This window comes from Orbicella faveolata, unplaced genomic scaffold, assembly GCF_042242905.1.
Source record: "Orbicella faveolata isolate gen_17 unplaced genomic scaffold, um_ofav_v1 contig_12, whole genome shotgun sequence".
In the NCBI taxonomy this organism is placed as follows: Eukaryota; Metazoa; Cnidaria; class Anthozoa; order Scleractinia; family Merulinidae; genus Orbicella; species Orbicella faveolata.
The window spans coordinates 4,310,534-4,332,500 of record NW_028301539.1 but is presented as its reverse complement, the minus strand read 5'-3'; the positions used below and the strand labels follow the sequence as shown (position 1 = coordinate 4,332,500).

The 21,967-nt window shown below is 39.2% G+C and overlaps 4 protein-coding genes across 5 annotated transcripts in view; 3 read left to right on the top strand and 1 right to left on the bottom strand.

Moving 5' to 3' along the window:
• Positions 1-200, top strand: part of LOC110063708 (UPF0488 protein C8orf33 homolog) — a 5,603-nt gene extending 5,403 nt beyond the window's left edge. Inside the window, exon 7 of the mRNA XM_020770702.2 lies at positions 1-200. This exon is cut by the window's left edge and continues 2,256 nt beyond it. The gene's annotated coding sequence lies outside the window, so the exon portion shown is untranslated.
• LOC110063681 (uncharacterized) overlaps positions 1-1,527 on the bottom strand; it is a 2,127-nt gene extending 600 nt beyond the window's left edge. The window contains exon 1 of the mRNA XM_020770681.2: positions 1-1,527. This exon is cut by the window's left edge and continues 600 nt beyond it. Coding sequence (XP_020626340.2) covers positions 713-1,441 — 729 coding nt within the window. The 5' untranslated portion in view covers positions 1,442-1,527 and the 3' untranslated portion in view covers positions 1-712.
• Positions 1,528-1,546: 19 nt separating this feature from the next.
• Positions 1,547-14,486, top strand: LOC110063680 (uncharacterized). Of its 2 annotated transcripts, XM_020770680.2 has the most exons (17): positions 1,547-1,887; positions 2,364-2,508; positions 3,242-3,392; positions 4,666-4,781; positions 5,228-5,318; positions 5,450-5,537; positions 5,932-6,875; positions 7,302-7,470; positions 7,954-8,072; positions 8,363-8,474; positions 8,667-8,758; positions 9,478-9,643; positions 10,418-10,598; positions 10,750-10,890; positions 11,395-11,511; positions 11,875-11,968; positions 12,534-14,486. In XM_020770680.2, exons 2-17 carry the CDS (start codon positions 2,383-2,385, stop codon positions 12,635-12,637), a joined length of 2,811 nt encoding a protein of 936 aa, XP_020626339.2. In that variant the 5' UTR covers positions 1,547-1,887; positions 2,364-2,382; the 3' UTR covers positions 12,638-14,486. The 2 variants fall into 2 exon arrangements, with proteins under 2 accessions (XP_020626339.2, XP_020626338.2); XM_020770679.2 differs by lacking the exon at positions 1,547-1,887 and having other exon boundaries at positions 1,911-2,508.
• A 6,693-nt stretch (positions 14,487-21,179) lies between these two features.
• Positions 21,180-21,967, top strand: LOC110063758 (uncharacterized). Its single transcript, XM_020770753.2, has 2 exons — positions 21,180-21,395; positions 21,573-21,967. Exons 1-2 carry the CDS (start codon positions 21,180-21,182, stop codon positions 21,720-21,722), a joined length of 366 nt encoding a protein of 121 aa, XP_020626412.1. The 3' UTR covers positions 21,723-21,967.

The window sequence follows — 21,967 nt, the reverse complement described above, 5'->3', positions numbered from 1 at the left end:
GGTCTAGATGGGAAAATCTAGACCGCGGTCAATATCGATTTCAGCCAATCAAATTTGTGAATTCGGTAGTTCCCAGTCTTTGTGAGACACAGCCATATAATAATAGGTAGTATCAAATCAACAACAATTTTTTTCACCAATGTAACACAGCAATATGTCAGTTACTATCTAATTAGTGACATAAAGTTTAAAGAACCTTACAGCTGTAACCATTTTTTCCCCTTTTTCTTTGATTAAAGTCTAATCCAAGAGAAAAGGGCCTTCGTGCACAATAATTTCTCAGCTTACATAAGCCTCCAACATACTCTTGGAGTAGTGTTGATAAAAATGGTTGAGTTTTTCTTCAAGTTTATGATCGGGGTATTATAGTGACATTTATGGGGCCCTGCCATGTTAAATTCTGATAAGCAATACACTTAAAATTAAATTTGTGAGAGTGGGCTCAAAGTATTGAATACATATATGCCACTGTATATAACACTGGTACAGCAGATTGTAACAATTGATAAACGAAAGGGACCCCCACCCCCCACACTTTCCTGGTAGTGCTTCACTAACGTTGGAAAACTGGTAAAAGGTACATCACTTCTGTAATAACATATCTGTAGTTCCTTCCTCTTTTATCATCTTATCGATATCAATGTCACGTTTCTTCTAAAACAAATTGTCTGATTTCAAATTTATAAAAGTAAATGAAAGCTTGGAAGTCACTTCACATCACCAGTGGTGCGCCAAGATTTTCTTTATTAGAATAAAGTCCTTCTTGCAAGCTAGGTCTTTTTGTTTTCTGGGCGCGGAAGGAGAGTTTGTTTCCTTTCTTAACTGCCTCTGTTAAATCGACCGAGTTTCTCTGAGCCAGTGGAGATCTGGGAGCGGGGGCCACTTTATCCGAGAACAATTTTTGTGGAACTGATTGTCGCCGACCAGAGAGCCTTCTCTTTCTCTTGAAATCAGATGGGCTGGCAGTTTTCTTTAGCAGTCGAGCTGTGTCTTGTTTAGAAAGCGGGGCACCAGGTGATACCGGAGACATCGATACTTCACTGAGGATCTTGTTGATCTGAGCGATATCGGGCGATGGTGGTTCGACTTCTACAAAGGCATCTTCTTCGGTTCCGAAGGCCTCATCCTGATCGCTGGATTCTGTTGACATCTCCTCGCGTTCTGTTTCTTCGGCCTTCTCCTTTGGTTCATGGTGGTTCCTGCCAGTAGTAGGTAAGCTAATGGGAGTTCGATCAATAAGGAAGCTCGGCGATCTTGGATCGCAAATGTTCAGCTCTCTGTTTTGTGGTGATTCCTCGTAATATTCCAATTGGATCGGCGTTCTCTGTTCTCCGAATGGCGAACGAGGATCCGGTATTTGAAGCCTGGAAATACGTTTATCTACTGGCTGAGGTGTTTCGGGAGGTAGTTCAGACCATCGTTTGCTTTCAAAAGCACCCATGTTTGTGATCCTTTATAAACAAATCAACGAAAGAAACAACTAGAACGTCCGAAGTGAGCGTCGCTTGAATTTTGAATGAAACGATCAAACATTCGAAATTTTAAATGCCCCGGTTCTGCGTGGCTGGCGACCAATCAGATTAACTTCATGCGAACATCCGCAAACCACCAGAAATCGCAGATCCAGTGAGATGGAAAATGGCGGCATAACAAAATTTTTCCACAAAAACTGATCAACTTCAGCTGGTTTAATTTGTTTCGTCTAGGTTTTAAGGAAGCTTTAAATTAGCTTCACACTGTATTAGTAACTTAGTACTTCATTTTTATCGACTTTTTTGGGAAAGAAAAGGTTGATCGTTGTTGTTACCGTTGGAAACCAAATTGCAAATATGCAACACGTCGAGCGTGTTTGACCAGACACGCGGAACAAATTTTCTGAAGCCAAAGGTAGGCGTGCAGAAAGTATAACTTGTATTGTCTAGTAGAAAGAGCCTTTGTTTTCGACGAAATATTTAAATGTTAATGAAGAGGTGACAAAAGCTCCCAGCAGTTACTAGGGACACTACAAACTTTTGGAAAATTGATTAAGCTTAATAATTAAAACTTTTTGGCGTGTTCCGTACACTTCATAGCATGTGGTCAATCTTTTTTACTGCGATGCAGGTCCAGAAATATTTTTGCCGTTATTTGTCAAACTTTTTCCATGTACCTCTGAAAGTGTACAGTGCAGTGATTTATACGTATTTTACTAAGTGGGGAGGGGAGAGGTTGTTAACATCGCCCTGGTTACCGAACACGCTGAAAACAAACGGTTTTGCGATCGCTCTTCACATTTGCCATAATATTTACTCGCTAATTTTGCTGAAGGACCAGACATCTTAAATTTAACGTCATCGTTTTATCATGACCCGATCTCCTTGTAGTGAACTACGCGTAAACAAAATGGCAGACAGCAAGCGAAAAAACGCAAAAGGAGGTAAAGAGGTTAATATCAAGTTTGCAGGCGAGAAGGCGAAGAGCGGCGAGAGTTTACAAGAAGCTTTCAAGAGATTTCGTAAGGAAAGACAGGTAAACATTTCTCTGCATATCTGTGCATGGAAAATATTTATACAGTAAAGATTTCCCTAAAACATGTACTAATTGTATGTTTTTGACGTCATCCTATTTCTTTACCCTTCAATTTGGCGCCGAAGGAGGAGAACATCAGCAAGAAGTCGTTTCAGTCTTCCACACCGATCTCTGTTTTCTTTGGGAAGAAGTGAATGCCTTGAAATATAAAAGAGGTGTCCAGTGTTATAGAGGGAACTCCTCTAGACTAATTAGTCATTCCGAATTCTGGTTTGTATGGGACCAAGTGAACTGCCTATAGAATAGGAAAGAGGTGTCTGTTAAGGCAAATAACACCAAAGGGGCAGAACTCAATGTCTGTATTACAGAGGTGCCAATATTATAGAGGTAGAGATTTTATGATTCTGGCTTCCCTGGATGTGTGTTTTATAGAGGTGTCTCTGGGGAGACTTGGGTTCAATTGTTTCAACATTGACCATTTTGAATGCAATTTCTTCGACGTCTGTGGGTTTGATACAAACTCACAATGTGACCTACTGAGCCCAGTTTGTTAGACAACTCAATTCTTAGATCACTGCACTGGTATTGGAGAGGTCATGGATTTGGATCCCATCGAAGCCTGAATTTTTTTCAGGCTTTATTTTTATAACCACTTATAATAAGTTGTGTAGCACATAACTGCGATGATCATTCATCTCTTTACATTGTCTATGATGTTTTGTCTGTGTTTCAGAATGCTATACGTTTGTCCAAACAAGTCAGTAAGGAAGCAATAAAGTGGAGAGCAGATCCTGTCAGAATGAACAATCTCAGAATGAAGTTTGTAGAGCAGTGTAAGCAGTACTTTGGTGTACCTTATGCCAAGAAATACCAGCAACCAGGAAGTAAGATTTCAACTTGCTTTTACTCAAATGATGTGCATGCAGGGGCAGATCCAGGATTTTCTTAGGAGGGGTGCACAAATAAGGAATGATGTAACTGATTGGTGAGGTAAACAAATTTTAAACTTAGCAAATACAAAGAAGGAGGCTTCATCTCAGGGGGAGGGGGAGTGCACACCCCCTGCATCCTTCCCCTAGATCTGCGCCCAGGCATGTACATGTAATATTAATATCAAACACAAAAGACTGTTTGACTACATTTCCAAACACCAAGAAGAGAGTTGACAATATGACACACAGCAGAGTATTTTTTCTGACCTTTGAGGTGTTTGGAAATGTGGTCAAACACTGTCTTGAGTGTTTCATTTTTCTTCTCAATTGAACCAAAAGTGGAGGAGAAATTGAAGAACTAAAATGTGCTAATTAAGATCAGATGTCCAAATACTGTCATGGTCTTGCTGATTTCCTTTGTTTAAATTAACTAGATGAGTTATGAATGAGTTTGAGAAATTATAAAAATTAATGGAAGTTCCCAACTTTAATTAAGGTAATTCCCCTGAAATAAAACTGCACATAGATTTTTGCTCAAATGTTGTCCATTCCAATATTTATCATATAAGAACTTTAATTATAAAATAAGAGGGGGGTACCCACGCTCGTTAAGGAGCAGTGAGGCATTGAAAATGTCCCATTTTAGCATTATTTAATGCTTATTACAAGAATGCATTCCAAGTTATTGTAAACTCTTTGTGATCCCAGACACACGAAAACACACCTCAAACTACAGTCAAATTGGACACAAATAAACTTTTTAAGTTTGATTTTGACAGACAGCTGAATCCTTGTTGAAATATTGGAACCAAATTGCTTGCCACGGCTATCAAACTGCAAAATAGAAAAGACTACAGTGCAGCTGCTATTTTCCTTATTTATTCAATTTTCAACAATAGAAATCAGATCAGTCTTTTCTCATGCAAAGCTAATGATTAGTTGATTAAAATGACTGGAAAAAATTTTGGGTGCACGAGCTCGTTAGTGAGCTATAACCATTTTTCAACTAACAGAACTCAATATCAAGGCAAATCCGCCATGTTTTCAAGGTGCACATGTATGAATGCACGCTAATGACACCATAAATTATGCACAGTAAGGATGCGCAATGCAATACTGGGGAGTGACCTTAAACACATGTTATTGTGGATATATATTAAATAAAGTTGCATTAACTTTTGTTGACCTTTTTTATAATTTAGTTTTTTTCTTTTTTGGTGTTCAGCTGCAGAGTTCAATGCACCTTTCTTTCTTGATTGTTGTGGTTTGATCAGGAAAGTACTCAGGGATCTCAAGGAGGATTTTGGTTTTGAAATTGGCCCATGGAATCAAGCTTACATGGTAAGGCGTATATGTAAGCTTTTCTAATTTTGTTTGTGGCCTCGTTGTTAGTGTGCTCCACTCTGGATCAGATGATTCCGGTTTTGAGCCTTGGCTAGGAACATTGTGTTGCGTTCTTGGGGAAGACGCTTTACATGTACTCTCACAGTGCCTCTCTCTCTCCCTACAGTAAGTGTATAAATGGGTACCAGCAATTTTAATACTGGGGGGAGGTAACCCTGTGATGGCCTAGCATCCCATACTGGGGGGAGTACATTTACAAATACTCCTAGTTGTTTCATGCCACTGAAACTAAAGAATGATAAGAGCTGGCCTGACGGACCACTTGGCTTGTATGCAGAATTCACCTTTACCTCTAATTTTATTTTTTGATGATAATAAGAACAATATGTCATTAGAAATATTAATATTAATTTTGTCACCCTGGATTCGTCTACTTTTTGTAGTTTGACACACTTCCCTTAGATGTGCAGAAGATGGAAGACCTGCAACCTGGAGATCTGGTGTTTGTTTCAGGAATATACCACAATCCAAAGTGTAAGCAGTACAGATTTAAACTCATAAATTTAAACATAAAGAACCTACTGAAAGTCAAATAAAATTTACATCTCAACAATATGTAGAGTTATCAAATAAATGACTAATCTTTTTCAACTTGAAACTTTCAGCAAAAAAGCAGCGTCATAACATGGTCCATGTTGAAGTCTGGGCAGGAGATGGAGAAAAGACCATTGGCGCAAGATGGCAACGAGGAAAGTGAGTGGACTATGATTTTACATCCAAGTTGCCTTATTGGCAGCCTCTGGGTGAAAACATCCCTATGTAAAACTAAGCTTTCACTGCGCATTAATCGATCAATATAACACTTAAACTATGCCTAATTAATGGTTTTCTTATACTGTCTGCTATCATCGGTCATCGGTGGGCTTGGCTTATTTCTTGTATGGATTCAAAAGATCACGTCTGTGGGTTTTGATTGGTAGATTTGGAACCATTTTGTTTGTTTTGTTGTTTTCAAGGCTCATTGGTTTTCTTCATAATGATGATTGGTGGCAGCTAAATTCGCAATCGTTACTTGGGTTTTGAACTTCAGAGTTCACATGTTATTGAAAAGTGTATGACAGTAAGTTTTTTTTTTTACCTTGTGCAGGGTTCAGTACCATGACTCATACAAGTTCAATGCTAAGAGCTACCACAGTATGCAGTATCACTTCAAATCCATTGACACATGGCTCATGGGAATCTGTCAGAGTCACTGCACAGAACATTCTTGGAAACGGTCAAAGTATCAGCCAGGGAAAAAGTCCGTCTTTGCTGAAAATCAACCAAATGGGACCCAAGATCAAGATGCGGAACAAGAAGATGAAGAAATTGGCAGCCAAGTGAATGATGATGAGAAAAAGCTCAAAAGCGACTTATCAGTCAATAGTAACGAGGGAAAGGATGCCTGTTGTGATGTTGCCCAACAGTCCGCTGCGTCAAACACAAGTCGCTCTGTTTTTCAAGAGCTATCTAGTGATAAAAAGACTGCAGGTGCTAATCATCAATTCACAACTGCAACAACCTCGCAATATGTGCAAAGAAACTTTCATGGCCTTGATGAATGTGTCAACTGGTTGCTATCAACGATAAGCATGGACCTTGAAAGTGAATTCCATGACGCAAGTTGTAGTCCTAGTGAACTTGAGCTAGGAATTTCTCAGTGCAATTGGATAGAAGCTGCTTCTTCAAACAACCAAGACAAAGGCTTTGTACATGGAATAGCAGAGAATCCCTCTGCTAATCAAAGAACGGTAGAATCTTTAAGTTCATCAGGACTGGACAGAAGTTGTCACTGTCCTCAGTGTTGTCACATAGAGCTAAACTGTGTACATCAAGACAGTAATTATGCCAGTGCTGAAGATAATGAGGAAAAATTTGGAAGCGTAGAAGACTGTAAAGAATTCTCTTCATCATTGGAGTGTTTTGATTTTGTGCATTGTGGTGTGAACAGTGATGATGTTCCAATTGTTCAGTGTCCCAACAACTCAAACAGTAATGGTAGAAGTCATTCTAGGTCTGTGTCTCCCTCAAAGGCAGCAAAAAATGGAAAAGGTGGGTTTACCCAGCCCGCATCTTGAGGATTTTTCCCTGTTTATAATTAGGAACAGCTTTCCTTGTTCTGTATATTTTCAAATCCAGTTGCACTGAAATTCTTATATAATGATTGGTGGCTATCAAAATTTCTTAACCGAAGGGAGGCTTTGAACTGTGTCGCCAACAGTTAATTCTCACAGCCACTTTCATAAACTAAGCATAATGAGTTGCTACTTAAAAAAATATTTGTAAGAACTCCTGTTGAAGTTTCTGTTATGTTACTTTGCATGCCCTTAAATTGTTTAATCTACAAAATTCCATGATCACGAAACGGAAGATAAATCTGTATTTGAGGGTGTGTATAATTGAATATATAACAATTTAATTTAAAGCATCAACTATCTCTACATTAACTTGTATCGTTACAACATCTACACTGTGCAGTCTCTGGGAGTGGCTCTTCATCAGGTAATGGAAAAGGAAATGGTAATGAAAAGAATGACAATAACAAAGACTCTTCCAGAAGGAACTCACGCAGTGGTGCCAGGTCAGTCAGCCATGTGAATGGAAAACAGCCAAGCTTCTTCATTGGAGGAGGAAATGGAAACTGGATGTAAGTGTGACACATTTTGTTGCATTCCTGGCCAAGACACTTAAAGCTTCAGGTGGCCCACAGTGTCTCGCAGTCTTCATCTAGGAAAGTAATTGAGTATCGGGAGATTGTTGTTGATGGCACCTTGTCAAAACGTGGGGCTAAAACCTGACTGGAACAAAGCCCAAGCTCTGTTGCAATAATTTATTACATTCATTGAAACAGTATAGCTTGATTCTCCCTGGCTTCCTTCACAATGTTGCAGGTAACCAGAAAACCAAGCCACACTGAGACCTGTAAACTTGTAGGGGGGAGTGGCAAGGCGTATATAGCATTCCACTTCATAAGAGATAGCAATTTTTATTATATTCTAAGTCATTGTAAAGAAGCATCGATACCAAACTCTGCCATCTGGTCCCTTTGATTCTTAGGTATGGAACAGATTTTTATGACCAAACTTTCTTTTTTTTTTTTTACATCTGATGATTGCACTCTTCAATTTAGGATTGAATCCACTTTAGTTTCACTTGGCTGGTCCAAGATCGAGGACAAGACGGATGAGTCATTCAAATTGAAATGGGTGGAGTGCAAGAGCCAGATTAACTATGACAGCTTCAAAGATGGTTAGTATACCTGTGCCAACCTGTGGTGGGATGACAGTGAATAAAGGGGTGTGTGGAAAAAAGCCCTAAGTGACTCTTGATCTCATGTCAAATTCTCCTTTTATTGTATAAGAAAGCAAAAAGCGAGTTGTTAGGAGAATCTTGCAGTCTATCAGATGCCACTTTGGTCATTTTTTCCAGGCACCCCTTCAAATGAGAACTTGAGAGTTATATTTTGCTTTTTTCCTTGCTTTTTTTTTAACTTTTATTTTTACATACGTTTGTGTTTTTCATTGCTGAAATTCTTTCAGGAGAACAGTTAGTGAACCACATTTCCAACATCAACCTTCTTACCACGAAGCTGGGTCTCCTGTGCACCTTACAAGAATATCAACGAGTCCAAGAGAAAATGGCAAAAACCAAGTGAGTTACAAATGAGAAGAAAAACATTCATTAATATGATATCAATCTTCCAGTCACCCGGTTCTACCCAAGTGAATGTTCCAAACGTGTTAAAAAGTTTGATTTCCAACTAAATATGTGAAAAGATAGATCAATTAGTTTGTATGAATGAGCATGTTTTGTGCCTAACGCCATTTTTCTTCGCCGTTCTAGATTGAAAATTTCTATAAATGAATTTGTGCCGGAGACTTACAAGCTGATGAATGCGACCGAGAAAGTCAAGTTTGTCAACGATATTTACAAAGGTGAGTGTTTATCACCCAGCAGTGGGACATAGTTTGAGCATTTTAGGTTCAATCTCAACCGACTAGAGCTACTGCCTCAAGGATGTAACCAGTGTTGTCAGCGATGTGAACATGCTTCTTGGTCTCGTAGCAACTCATGCACAGTTGTAAACATTGTTAAGGTTATTCCCCAGTTTTGCATTGCGCATCCCTACTGCACATAATTTCACGCGTGATTAGCGCGCGCGCATTAAAAAATGGCGGTTTTTTCTTTACAGCTGGACCTTGCCATAGAGGTCATTTTCTTGCAAACGAGTATGGTGACCTATCATTTTTTTCTGTTGTTTTGAACTGAGTAATAAATTTCTCTGTGTAAAATAAATATGGACCAATTCTCAGTGTAGAACAAAAAGCAATCGTCGGAAACGTGAATTTAGCAAGCAATCGTGACTGCAATCATGGTGCTATTTTAAGGATTTATATGGGTATAAACAAGGTGATTTTGCTCCTAAACATGGGGACCCCTCATTTTTATTTCAAAATTTAAGTCCCTATAATATAAACAAGCAAGTCTATGAATTGGTTTGTTTTTGGTTTTACGACACTCAATTGAAAACTGCTTTAATGCTCATTCAACATTCTTTCACTGTTTTAATATTTCCATTTAAATCATCGGATAACATTTCACACGTAACGTAAACCTGTAGACCTGTTTGATTATATTCTGTTGTTTCATTCAGATGGTGAAATTTGGATCTGTAAACCGACGGGCATGAATCAAGGCAAAGGAATTTACCTTGTTAACAGCAGAGAGCAGTTGATTGAAAAGCTAAACATGAATGGAGTTGATGACTCCAGCGCCAGACGAAGTCAAGTGCGGCCTCCACAAGGACGCGTCATACAGAGGTACTTGCTTACATATCAAGTAAAAAGAATGCTATTCTAAGGAAAGGACCATTATTTTTTTTTAAGGTGGAGGGGGCGGGGGGGGGGGGGGTAGGGTTGAGCAATTTCTCTCCAAAAAGTTCCTGCACTGCAAAAACTGCTGAAAACACAGGGCTTAGCCAAAAAAGCTATGAATATTTCTAAATGCATTGCCCCTAAATTTTCTAAACGTCTTAATTTTTCTCTAGATATCTCGAAAACTTCTTAATATCCCAAAAAATATCCGGATATTTGTGGAAGGGCCTACACTGAACATTACTTTCGCACTTTGGCACTTGCTGAAGAGTTAGTATAAGTTAATTGATAGAATATTTTTGCTGGTTTTATAATCGTTTCGTCGGAGATTGACAAATGTGAGATAGGGTGGGAGAACAGTAAACTTTTGCTTATTTTGGGGATGCCCCACTGGAAAAAACATACCAAGAAATCGTTTGAAACTAAAAAGAGTGCTATAATTTTTCGGAAAACACGGGAGAAAATGTTGCCTCTGACAAGCGTATGATTGGTAGCCGGTAGCTTTGCGTGAAAGCGCGGGAAAACACGCGAACTATCGCAAGCGCGGGAAACTTGTAAACCTGCTTCACGATTGCTCCGACCAGTGTTGTACCTGATTGGCTGATAAACCCCACACACATTGTTTGGGTCTGGTCAGGTTCTACGAATTTTACGAACTACTACGAAGTTGAGCGGACGAAAAATCAAGTAAACTAAAACAATCGTTTTCATTTATCTCAGATATGTGCTGAACCCTCTTCTGTTGAACGGCTGCAAGTTTGATGTTCGCACGTACATGTTGATCGCAAGCACCACGCCGTACATTGTATTCTATCATCCGGGATATGTACGACTGTCGTGTGTCCCGTATACACCGTACACTCAGGATGCCGCTGGCCTGCATGCGCATCTCACCAATCAGGTTAGACCTGTTTTCAACCGCGTTTTGTTTGCTTGACAAAGCTGTTAAACAAACCCCACCGAGAGCTGGGTACGAGCTCTACCACTGAGCTTTGCTATAAAGATTTGTGACGAAGTTGATTTTTTGATCACGTTTTTTTGTGTGTTTACAGTATGTTCAGAAGAAGCACCCTATGTATTCATCGATGAAAGAAGATACTGTTTGGAGTTTCGAGCGATTGCAGTCGTACATCGATGAGAAGTATGCCAAGGAGAAAGAACTCCCTGATAATTGGGTTTATACAACATTTACGGTGAGTTTTTGCATATCTACTCTGGTTATTGTTCTTGTTTTGTTGTGGTTGTTGTTGTTGTTGTTGTTGTTGGGGGAGGCGGGTGGGGAGGGGGGGGGGGGGGGGAAGTTAACGGAACTGTTTTTGCTCCAAAAGGTGAGGATTTGTTCCTAGACGCTTAATTTTGAGCATTTTCTATTTTTTGCTCGCGTATACAGTCTATTTTGTAATTCTACCCCTCATCTCTGTATTGCTCTCTTTCCCGACTTTCGTGATTAGTAGAGGGGAATTCTCCATCTTTTGACCAGACATAAATGTGTTTACTTGCTCTACTAAGAAAAGGTAACCTGTACGTCATTAATTTACAACTTTGTAAAGTCATTCAAACTTATCTTCAATGCCGCCCACGCTATCCTTTTGTCAGAAGGAAAAGGTAGTAAGTTCTATGATCGCCTGTACATCATCTTTACCATGTGGTATCTCATTTGTCAACGTCCTTATTTACATCTGTTATTCGTATTTCAGAAACGTATGCACCAGATAATGACGACATGTTTTCACAGCGTTCGTCAGAAGCTTCACAGAAGAACAGGAACCTTTGATTTGTTGGGATTCGACTTTCTTATCGACGAAGACTTCAAGGTTAGTTTACCACTCTACATGGCATCTGTCTCTCACTCACTCTGCATTTATATTAAATCTTGGAGATCATAATTCTGGCAAGAATCGGAGACGTCGGTTTTCATTAGTCGTTGCTAGGAAATGTGACGTATTCCTGTGACTATTCCTGTGACGTCAAGCCGACGTGACGTGTTTTGGTGCGTCAACCTCGATCCCAGGCTCTCTCTCCTTTGAGGCAAAGGAGAGAGAGCCTGGGATCGAGGTTGGCGGTGTGCATGCGCGTGATCTTTCTTTTCCTTGATTGGACAAAACAGATTGGACGTCAATTCAAGAGCCAGAGACAAATTGTCACGAGTTTTAAGATTGTTTCTTTTCTCCTGCCAGGTTTGGCTACTGGAGGTGAACATCAACCCCGCACTCCATACCAACTGTCAGGTTCTAATGGATCTTCTGCCCGGAGTGGTCGACGAGACACTAAGTAAGTTAAGAACTCGTTCATAGTCGTCGCCTGCCTTCGGTCATCATCGTAAAATTTCGGAAACGCCTCGGAATAGTAACTTGAAACGACTAAAGAAAATTATTGTTCACAGACTTCACAAACTGTTCCATCAATACTACACGAGGCAGTTGTCATAAATTATTGAAATGCTTGTTTTAGTGCTTGTAATTCGGTCACTTTCGGTGAGATTTTGAATGAGTTGTATGTCACTTTAAATCAGACAGTCAGACATTTACTGCGAAAAAAAAATATATATATATCTTTCGCTTTACTTACAAATTTAAAGACATCTCATCTTCGATATGCCTTCGACATGCACAATGTAAAAAGTTTTAAAACTCTGTAAAAGCTGTAAGATTGCCACTACACAATATTCTGTACCTTCATTGTGTAGATTGCAGAATCAGGTTTGGATCTATCAGTCAATAAAAAGTGAAGTTCTGTTAAGCCGGACGAAGGCAAGGGAATACTTATTACAAGGAAGCTTTTGAATGAGCTTATATCGGAATGAACTTTTTTTAATTGGTAACTCTTTTCCTTCCAGAACTTGTGATCGAGATTTCAGACAAGACCAAGAAAAAGCGCCCCCTGTTTCCATTGGAAAACCAGAAGGGCTTTCAGCTGCTGTACAACGGAGTAGGCAAATAGAAAGAGCATCTTGCGTCCTGTAGAACGGACAGAACGGGGAATCGAACCTTCCTAACAAGACGCTGCGGGCATAGCAAAAATGGCAAAAGAGGGTTGTGAGAGAGGAGGAGAAAAAGGAGGGCACGTGACAGAGTGCGAGCCAATCCGCTTTTGGTGTCAACGAAAGTGACATCACTGGAACCAATCAGATTGTTTCAAGAAGTGCAATGAACTTGGAAAAACTGATCAGGAGTTGTGTTGCTCAATGAACTTTGATCAGGATTATCTTTTAGAAAAATGAAAATGGTGTAGATTTAGGTTTAAACAAGTATTGACGCCCCCAGCACTTTTTCTAAAACAAAAAGGTTTACGCTAGAGTTAGAGTGTTGAATTAAATTATTTGGTAGTGGATATTCTTAGCTTGTCAATAGTTTTTAGCATCGAAGTGACCTCCAACATTCTGGAAATGTACGTAAAAATGTGCAAAACGAGATTCGTTTACGGTTTACAAAAATAAGAAAAGAAATATTTTTTGTTGTTTGAAAGATGGGCCAGCAGGTTATTGTAATCACTCTCAGTTTTTACTAGCTCGGGACTTCACCCTACCCCCCACCCCGCCAACCATGAGCCTATAGAAACCTCGAGCATGAAATGTAAATGTTTAAAAGGCAACTGCCAACACATGGAGCTACTATCAGATTCAAGGATTTCCATATATAAAATTCCAGTAAAGGTTTGAATTAGTTTATCCTCACTGTATTGTATGGAGAAGTGTACAATTTTCTCATTTTCCACCTCCGACTTGTCTTCTTTGTTCTGAAGCAAAAGCTTTAAAGGAGAAGTTCACTCCTGAAAACGTCTATTTTTTTGTCAACGCTTTTAAAAAATTTGCAGTACGTTTAGCCACTCACCGAAGTTTCAGCCTCTAAAGTGCAGATTTTCCTTATGAAATTCTTCTCCAAAGAAACCCCCAATTCGAACATCGTTGCCCCCATTTTGAGCAGTACTCAGCAGCCAGGCTGCGTTTTCGTGACGTCATTCCGCCCGAGAGATTTTGTTCAATTGGCTTCTGACAATCATTTTAACTTCTGGGTTATGGCTGCTCTTGAGCCATAGTATTTGAGCCAAACTTACTGCAAACTCCGAAATGATAGCATTGAAGATAGAGAAGTGGATAGTCGCTTGGAAAAAATAGATTTTGCTGACCTTGTCAGTTCCCCTTGTGAAGGATGCCAAGTCAGTTGCAGGTTTTTCCCCTTCCCCCCAACTTCGAGTCGGACGGAGTGACTTCTCATAAACACGGCCTAGCTGCCAAGACAGTTTCAAAATGGCGGCCACCGAAGTCGCTTCTTTCGAGACGAATTTTGTAAACAGGTCAGTGGAAAAGTTGAATGTTTTCTTGCTATAGGCGAAGACAAAAAAGTAAGCTTTCTGGAGTGGCCTTCTTCTTTTATAACTTCAAAAGAACTTTTACCCAAGTCGTACACCAATATGGCGGACCCATACTAAGTTCTGTAATCTTTCATCAAATGTTGGTTTTGCAGGTTTTGATATATGAGAATTAAAAGGCGAAATTACGAAGAAAAGACATTAGGCGGAGTTCCGAGTTCTGCAGTAACTAATATCACCTTGGATGGAGAAGACATAAACAAAAGAAAAACAGAAAAGAAATCATTACAACACAGGGTATTCGTATTCGGTAACCCAACCAAGGGCAAACCCAGCTGAACAAGGCTTAACTATATTTATAAGACGAGTCGCGGTGCTGTCTTTGTGGTGTAATGATTCCACGCTGAACACAGTATTATATTTCTACGATCTCTCAAAAGATAAAAAATAAAGAAAAAACAAATTTTGAAGCCCACTGAAATTACGATCGTAAATGCCTTACTGAAGATCAATTTTATTTCTCATGAAAGATAAATGATTACACAACCTCATATCGATGGAGCGCTCAGTTGTCGCATGGGGCAATATATTGGCTAAGCCGAGGACGAAGAAGCCGTCAGAAAGTAAATGTAAGGGGAGGAAATCACTGATATTGTCAGGGAAAATGAAAAAGTATACGAATAGGAAAGAAAATGAGAACCCGCAATACAGAGATTTTATTATTTGGTCACGCGTCCAATATTAGTTTTGATGATCGGAAAAGAAGAGGTACTCTATTTTGATAGTATTTTCTCTTACAAGGATAATCGATGACTTCATAGATGTTTTCTACGGTGTCACATATCCCTATGTAATTCCTAACCGTTGCGTTTAACAATATTTCTCAACAATGCCAGTGGGCTTTAACTTAATTTTCAGCCTCTCTAGCTCGAAACATAAATGATATATGATTAAAGCCTCTGTTCCGTGGCATCAAAATTGCCACTGTTTACAGACGACCCACTTCCCAAGTTGAGTCGCTCATAGCCACTTTGAGTTAAAAGCCAGTATGACCTGCTGACGGGATGGCGTAGTCTGCAATAGTAGATGCTTCACAAACAACAAACATATATTAAACGCGCGTATAGTTAAAAAGAAAATCCAAAAGAGTGGAAACGGTACGTAACTATATGAAGATGATTAAACTCTGCTAAGTAATTTTGATTTCTTTTGATTTATTTGTATAGTCTTCTTTGCTGTGAATTTACTGATCACGTCTAGGACAGGTAAGGAGAGAAAGAGGATTTAGGAATAAGTTAGCTTTCCAAACTCTCTTTTCCCACAACGCCTATATTTACAAATGTCCCATTGCCCTTTGGCCAACGGCGCGAAGTAAGCAGCACCAAGCATGAAGAGAAGAAAGAAAGCCGAAGCAGTACGGGAGGTCATTGTTTCTTCGGCCTCAGTTATGAAATTTGCTTCTTTTTCAGTTGCAAGCTTGCTTTAAACGCAGACGCTCTTTGGGCTCGTCACGCAATGTTCCTCCCCTGCTTTCCCCTTTGCTTAAGAAGATCAGCCGGAGAGCACGTGAATATCACCTAAGAGCCCATCGGCGCTAGGGTACAGCTCAATTATGAGAACTTTTGCCCTTCATAAACGGGAAATTAAAATGATTAAATTCCATGGTGGACAATTTGTTGTTATCCCCAAATAGCACTTTGAAGAGACACCTTTTGTTACCACTGCAGAAGGAAGTATTTGTATCAAGGGGACAACTTCATGCCAGTTTGCTTTACTTTTAAGAACCAAACATTCTAGTAATGAAAGTGGTTACTTTAGGTACCTTTTAGTGATACCTTATCATTTAATGTGGGAATATTTATTCTTTTAGCACTGGAAGAACACTTAACTGGAAATGACGTCTTTCTATTGTCAAATCCAGCGAACATTTATAATTAAATTCCTTTGTGGAAGATGGGTAGTTCATATTTTCGAAACTGGACTTATTGTCACCATAACACGGAGCAAATTATTTCATGACAGTTTTCAATTTATTTCTATCAATCAATCAATCCATTGGAAGCTGGAAACTGATAGGTTTAGGGATAAGCGAAAGACCTTCAGCCAATCAGCGCGCACATTATGCTTATGTCAACCATGTCTTCACTGAACATAACGCCGACATAAGCACATAAAGGTAAGGTAAATGTCAAGTCTGGATACGAGCCGAGTGGCCCAACAGGCCGGAGCTAATCTCGGTTTCCGTACGAAGCGACTAGGTGTATTTCTACTCCCCCTCCGGATGGGATGCTAGTCCATCGCAGGGTTACCTCCAGCATTAAGTGCGCCGGTACCCAGTTATACACCTGGTTGGAGAGAGGCACTGCGAGTGCTAAGTGTCTTGCCTAAGAACAAAACGCAATGTTCCCTACCAGGGCTCGAACCCGGACCGCTCGATCCGGAGACGAGGGCACTAATTGTCACTGAAAGTGACATCACTGGAACCGATTGCTCTGAGTATTTAATTTTTGGCCTAAATATCCCGTAGTATCCCGTCAGTTCCAGTAGCAAAAATTAACGATTTTTCATCTCGACATCCCATTTTATCTGGTCGAAATATCCCGTCAGTCCCATGAATTTTTTCCCCTAAATATTTGTGTATCCCGTTAGTTTTCCGTATTCCGATAACTCCTAATAGGGCCTCAAATCCACCGGAATCTTTTAATGCCATAATAAAGAGCATTCAACACGCGATTCTTTTAATATCTTGATAATATCTCGTTTTGCCCTACCCCGCTCAGGCGGGGGGTTAAACAAATCATAGTCATATAAATAAACCACGCCAAGGCCAAGTGAATGCAGCGCAGAATGATTTTTATTTACTTCGCAACCTACATGGTATTCACTTCATATCTAAAACGTTTGTACTTCTGTAAATCAACATGGCGGCGAAATAACACCTTGTAGTCACGACTACATTGACCAAACAGATATATGAATTAATTACAAACGCTAAGAAAGAGCGATACCAAGAAATCATTTAAAATCTGCTAGGTAACTGAAATAGTCTTCATTTAATATCTAAATATGTTTTCATTTTTTAAACTTTCAGTCGCCACGTTATTCCCATGAGCTTTCAGGAACTGCTATGTTGTCCAGTCCTCTTTCATCTTTCATTAATTTTCCTTCCTCAGGTCTGGGACGAGAGTTTCTCAGCATCCACAGCCGGCCTACAAGTCGATTGCTTGCCATCATTATTTCGTCACTCACCTACAATGGCGATACAAAAAAACAAGTGAAGGAAAAAAAAAAGGGAAATAAGTAGGACAATGATAGCCCGGCTAGAAGTAATAAGCTTGTTATAGTCGTTTTCAGGTTGGGTATATGTCACAGTAAAGCTACAATCATCTAACGCGAACTACTATTAAGTCCCGAAATTGTTGCCTATAACCGGGCACCTTTTGCCCGTCCCGATGAGAGTCAGTTCTGTTGTCCGTACCCCTATAAAGCGACCGCCCAAAATTTAATACAAGTTGTTTGCATGCCTCTAATAGTTTTTCTGAAACTTAACTCATGTTTACATAGAAAATAAATAAAGTAAATGCTTTCCTACACGAGACTTTTCTGAGGTTAAAAAATGTTTTAAAACGCGATGTTTTACTGCTCTTAAGGCACCGTAGCTCTAGCTCAATATAAAGTCCGCCATATTGAGCTGAAACGTTTCGTTTTAGAAGCATTTTAACCTCAGAAAAGTACCGTAAAGAGCAAGATTTACTTCATTTACTTTATGTAGTTTGGTTTTGTTTTGAAAGAGGCGATGACAGATAAGTGCCGCTTGATTCACGTGATTCCATGGAATAAATTGACGTTTCTAGTATGCCTCTTGGTAATTCCTGACGAACCCCTATTAAGCGTCACCCATATTAAGCAACCACCTCCCATTTCCCCGAGGGTGGCCGTGCAATAGAGGTTCGACTGTAGAAAGAAAATCCAAAATAATGGAGACGGTAACAAGATAATTACGAAATTCTGCCAAGTGATATTAATGTTGATTTGAAAACCCATTTTCTGCTGATAATTTCAGTATATAAAGGATAAATGAAGGTCAATCCTGGTAGCTGCATTGTGTCTATTATAAAGACCGCCAGATATTTGAAAATGACAGTTGGTATATTTCGGTATTAGTCCGTTATCTTGATACTCAAATTAGTAGTTTGCCTTGCATACCTGTCTTTTGCCACAACCGTAGTAAAAGGGACAGCGCCATTGAGCCAACACAGAGTAGGGAGCGGCGATCACGAAGACAAGAAAGAAAACCATCGCCATCCGTGAATTCATTGTGTTATCGGCCTTAGTAACGATATTTATACTTCTTTTTCCGTGCTCGCTGTATATTCTCTGCAGTACGAGAGTTACGCTCTCTTTTAGGGGTATTGAATGGTCCTATTCAATTTAAAAGTGTTCGCAAAATTTGGCCTTTGGTTGAATTGCTCCCAAAAATTAACTGAGTGCTCGCTTGCTCCTGCTAGCAAAATTTTTGCAGCTGCTCGCATGCTCGGATTCTAGAGTCTGGAAGCTTCTTCTCGTGGTGTGTCCACAACGTCGGGTTAGAAAACTTTAGATCTCCTTGAGCGTTCACTCACTGACTCACGTGAAGCTACGTGAAGTAATTTGGCATCAAACAAGGCGTAATTGGCTGTAAGCTGCTGAGATTGGTTGAGCCTCCTAGCGTAAAACAATAGAGATCCCGGCTACCGGAAAATTTACAAAGTGCTCGCTGCTCGCCATCTGTATTTTGGAAAGTGCTCGCAAAAATAAACGCTCTGCTCGCATGCTCGCAAATGCTCGCAAAAGCCATTCGATACCCCTTCATTTTACACACACAAAATGTCATAAATTCAGAAATAACTTAGAAAGGTTCTGGTATTAAATTACCGCTCAATTGTGATTATGTGATAATGTTTCCATATTTTAGAGCTTTTCATCATTTAAAAACCTGTTTATTAATTTAGTAATTGAAGCACGAGCTTCTAATCGGTCAGCCAGTGACGTTAGTTGTTTTTTCTTACACTCTCGAAAAACACCTTGCTGTAGCACGTGGTTGCTGTTTTGCAATTAGATTTTGTTACTGATATGACTACACTAATGATCAATTAAAGCAAGTCAAGAGAAAATGATTAAGTATTAGCCAACTCTTGAGTTAATGTTATGTTTTTTTTTTCAAACCGTGGACTTGCCTTTTGCTATCGATCAATTCTAAGTAACTCGTTGACTTCCTCAATTGCCTCAGTACGCCGCCCACATTTATTCAGCCGCTGATAATAGACGACATTTCTTCTGAATTCAATTTATTTGTTAGCTTCAGTCGTAACTTCCTCTTGAGAGAAACTGGACAGAATTCACTACAAATGCTGTTTAAAACACCCACTCAGACCTAAAAACACAGCTGTTTCACGTGGTGGACTACCACTAATTTTGTTACAATATTTAGAGAGGAAGCTACGTCAGCCTTAGCTGGTTTTCAGGCAGTTCCTCTATCCTGATCGAGTGTAACTGCAATTGCACTGATTCTACAATCAAGAAAAAAAAGTCTATAAACTCTTCTAAGTTATACGAAAGGCTAGTACAGGAAGCTGGAATCATTGTGTTCTGAAAATGTATATATTGCGAAGAGAAGTCTTCAATTTTTTATTTCGTAACAGCGACTCGCCTGTTTTCCTCTATCCTCTGATATAATATTATGAATTTTTTGCTCAAGAAATAATATCGAATTCCCATGTAAGGCATATGTATATTTTTACAGTTTTACATGTCTCAAGTACTTTCTAACAGCGTGATGATTGCAGGCGAAATAAAACCAAAATGGGACTATTTCATTTTGTGAGTAATTACCCCATTTCATCTTGATGAGTTAAGCGCCTTTTTCCTTCTTCTCAAATTTTGCAAGTAAAATTTAGCAAATAACACTCAGTTCAGACTTTGAGTCTGTGAAAATATCCATATATAGCGATGACCCCCAAATATGTACGCAGAGTTGCGGGAGCAGCAACCCTAGTTGCTTTCATAGTAAGCAGCGTTCTTTCTGAGGGCCACTGTTTCGAACTTGCTTCTGTTTTCTGGTTGCTAGATCATTTGTATACAACTTATAGAATATCTAACTGAGGAAAGAGACGAAACGAGTTGACGTTACGAACTAGAAAAACTGCAATCTCCTTGTCACAATATATGTATAGTCACATGGGTCAAATTTGATACAAGGCTTGATGAGTTTCGTATAATCTGCAGGAAGAGTTTTAAACTTTCTCTTGTTTCAAACAACGCAGCACAGTGTAGTGTAGACTCTATGTAATTAGTGGTAGTCCACCATGTGAAACGGCTGTGTTAATAGGTTATGTTTGAGTGGGTGTTTTCAACCAGAAGTTTCGAGAATACTGTCCAGTTTCTCTCAAAAGGAAGTTACGAAACTGAAAAGTAAACTGAATGAAGAATAAATGTCATTAATTATCGATAGTGATGAATAAAAGTGGGAGGAGTACATAATAAAATTGAGGAAGTAATCGAGGGACTATGAATCAGCTGATTGCGAAAAGCAAGGCGCGGTTTGAAAAATCAAGAACATAAACTCAAGATTTGGCTAATACTTACTAATTTAATTATTTACTAATTTAATTTATTTAATTTAATTTATATATGAATTATTTGATATGTACTTCACATCATTTCACTCCTCACGGGAAAATATGAACTCAATTAATTGACCTCGCTCCCAATGTGTGGCTTCATAGCTCAGTTGGTAGAGTATCGCACCGGTATCGCGGAGGTCACGGGTTTGAATCCCGTTGAAGTCTGATTTTTTCAGGCTACTTCTTTCCAATTGCTTATATTCGAGAATTTACTGCGATGATCATTCGTCACTTTCATTTACTAATTTAATTGATAACTAATGTAGTCATATCAGTGACAAAAGTTAATTACAAAACAGCAACCATATGCTGCTGCAAGGTGTTTTTTGGTGGGTGTCAGAGAAAACGAACCAACTTCACTGACTGACCGATTAGAAGCTTGGGCTTCAATCACTAACTTAATAAACAGGTTATTAAACGATGAAAAGCTCTAAAATATGCAAACCATGATAACCACATTATCACAATTGAACGGTGATTGATAGCAGAACATTTATGTTATTTATGAATTTATGACATTTTGTGTGTATAAAAGAAGAGTGCTAATCTCACACTTTAGAGAATATACAGCAAGCACAGAAACAGAAGCAAAGTTCGTAACTGGGGCTGATAACAAGATGAATTCACGGATTACGCTGGCTTTCTTTCTTGTCTTCATGTTGGCCGTTCCCTACTCTGTGTTAGCCCAATATGGCTGTCCCTTTTGGTACGGTTGTGGCAAAAGACAGGTCAGTAAAGCTAGCCGATTTCTAAATTATCTTTCTCTCAACACAAGGCTCAAACCAAATGATTCGAAAGAAAACAACCTTACTTGGTTTTAATCTAGCTACCGACACCATAAATTCCAAGTGAAAAGTCTCCCGAACGATGCTGCTTCAATTCTTTGGTGATCTTGTTCGTTGTAGGTGAGTGACGAAGCAACGCTGCCAAAAAATCGACTTGCAGACCGTCTACGTACGCTGAGAAACTCCCGTCCCAGGCCTGAGGAAGGAAAATCAATGAAAGACGAAAGAGGACTGAACAGCAAAGCATTTCCTGAAGGCTCATGGGAATAATATGGCGACTAAAAGTCTAGGAAATTAAAAGAAATCATATTTAGAAATTTAATGTACACTGCTTAAGTTACCTAACAGATTAAGTTATTTCTTGGTATTGAATTTTCTTAGCGGTTGTAAGTAAATAATATACTCTTTTAGTCTTTAGCCGCCATATTGGTTTACAAAAAGACAGATATTTAGATATGAAGTGAATACCATGTAGGTTACCAAGTTAATAAATATAATCATCAGTGTTGCATTAA

Excerpts from the sequence above, each read along its gene's own strand:
- LOC110063758 (XM_020770753.2), top strand. The coding sequence starts at position 21,180 with ATGACATTTTGTGTGTATAAAAGAAGAGTGCTAATCTCACACTTTAGA. Across the intron at positions 21,396-21,572 it reads ACGGTTGTGGCAAAAGACAG|GTGAGTGACGAAGCAACGCT; the intron begins GTCAGTAAAGCT and ends TGTTCGTTGTAG.
- LOC110063680 (XM_020770679.2), top strand. The coding sequence starts at position 2,344 with ATGACCCGATCTCCTTGTAGTGAACTACGCGTAAACAAAATGGCAGAC. Across the intron at positions 4,782-5,227 it reads CATGGAATCAAGCTTACATG|TTTGACACACTTCCCTTAGA; the intron begins GTAAGGCGTATA and ends TACTTTTTGTAG. Across the intron at positions 11,512-11,874 it reads TTATCGACGAAGACTTCAAG|GTTTGGCTACTGGAGGTGAA; the intron begins GTTAGTTTACCA and ends TTCTCCTGCCAG.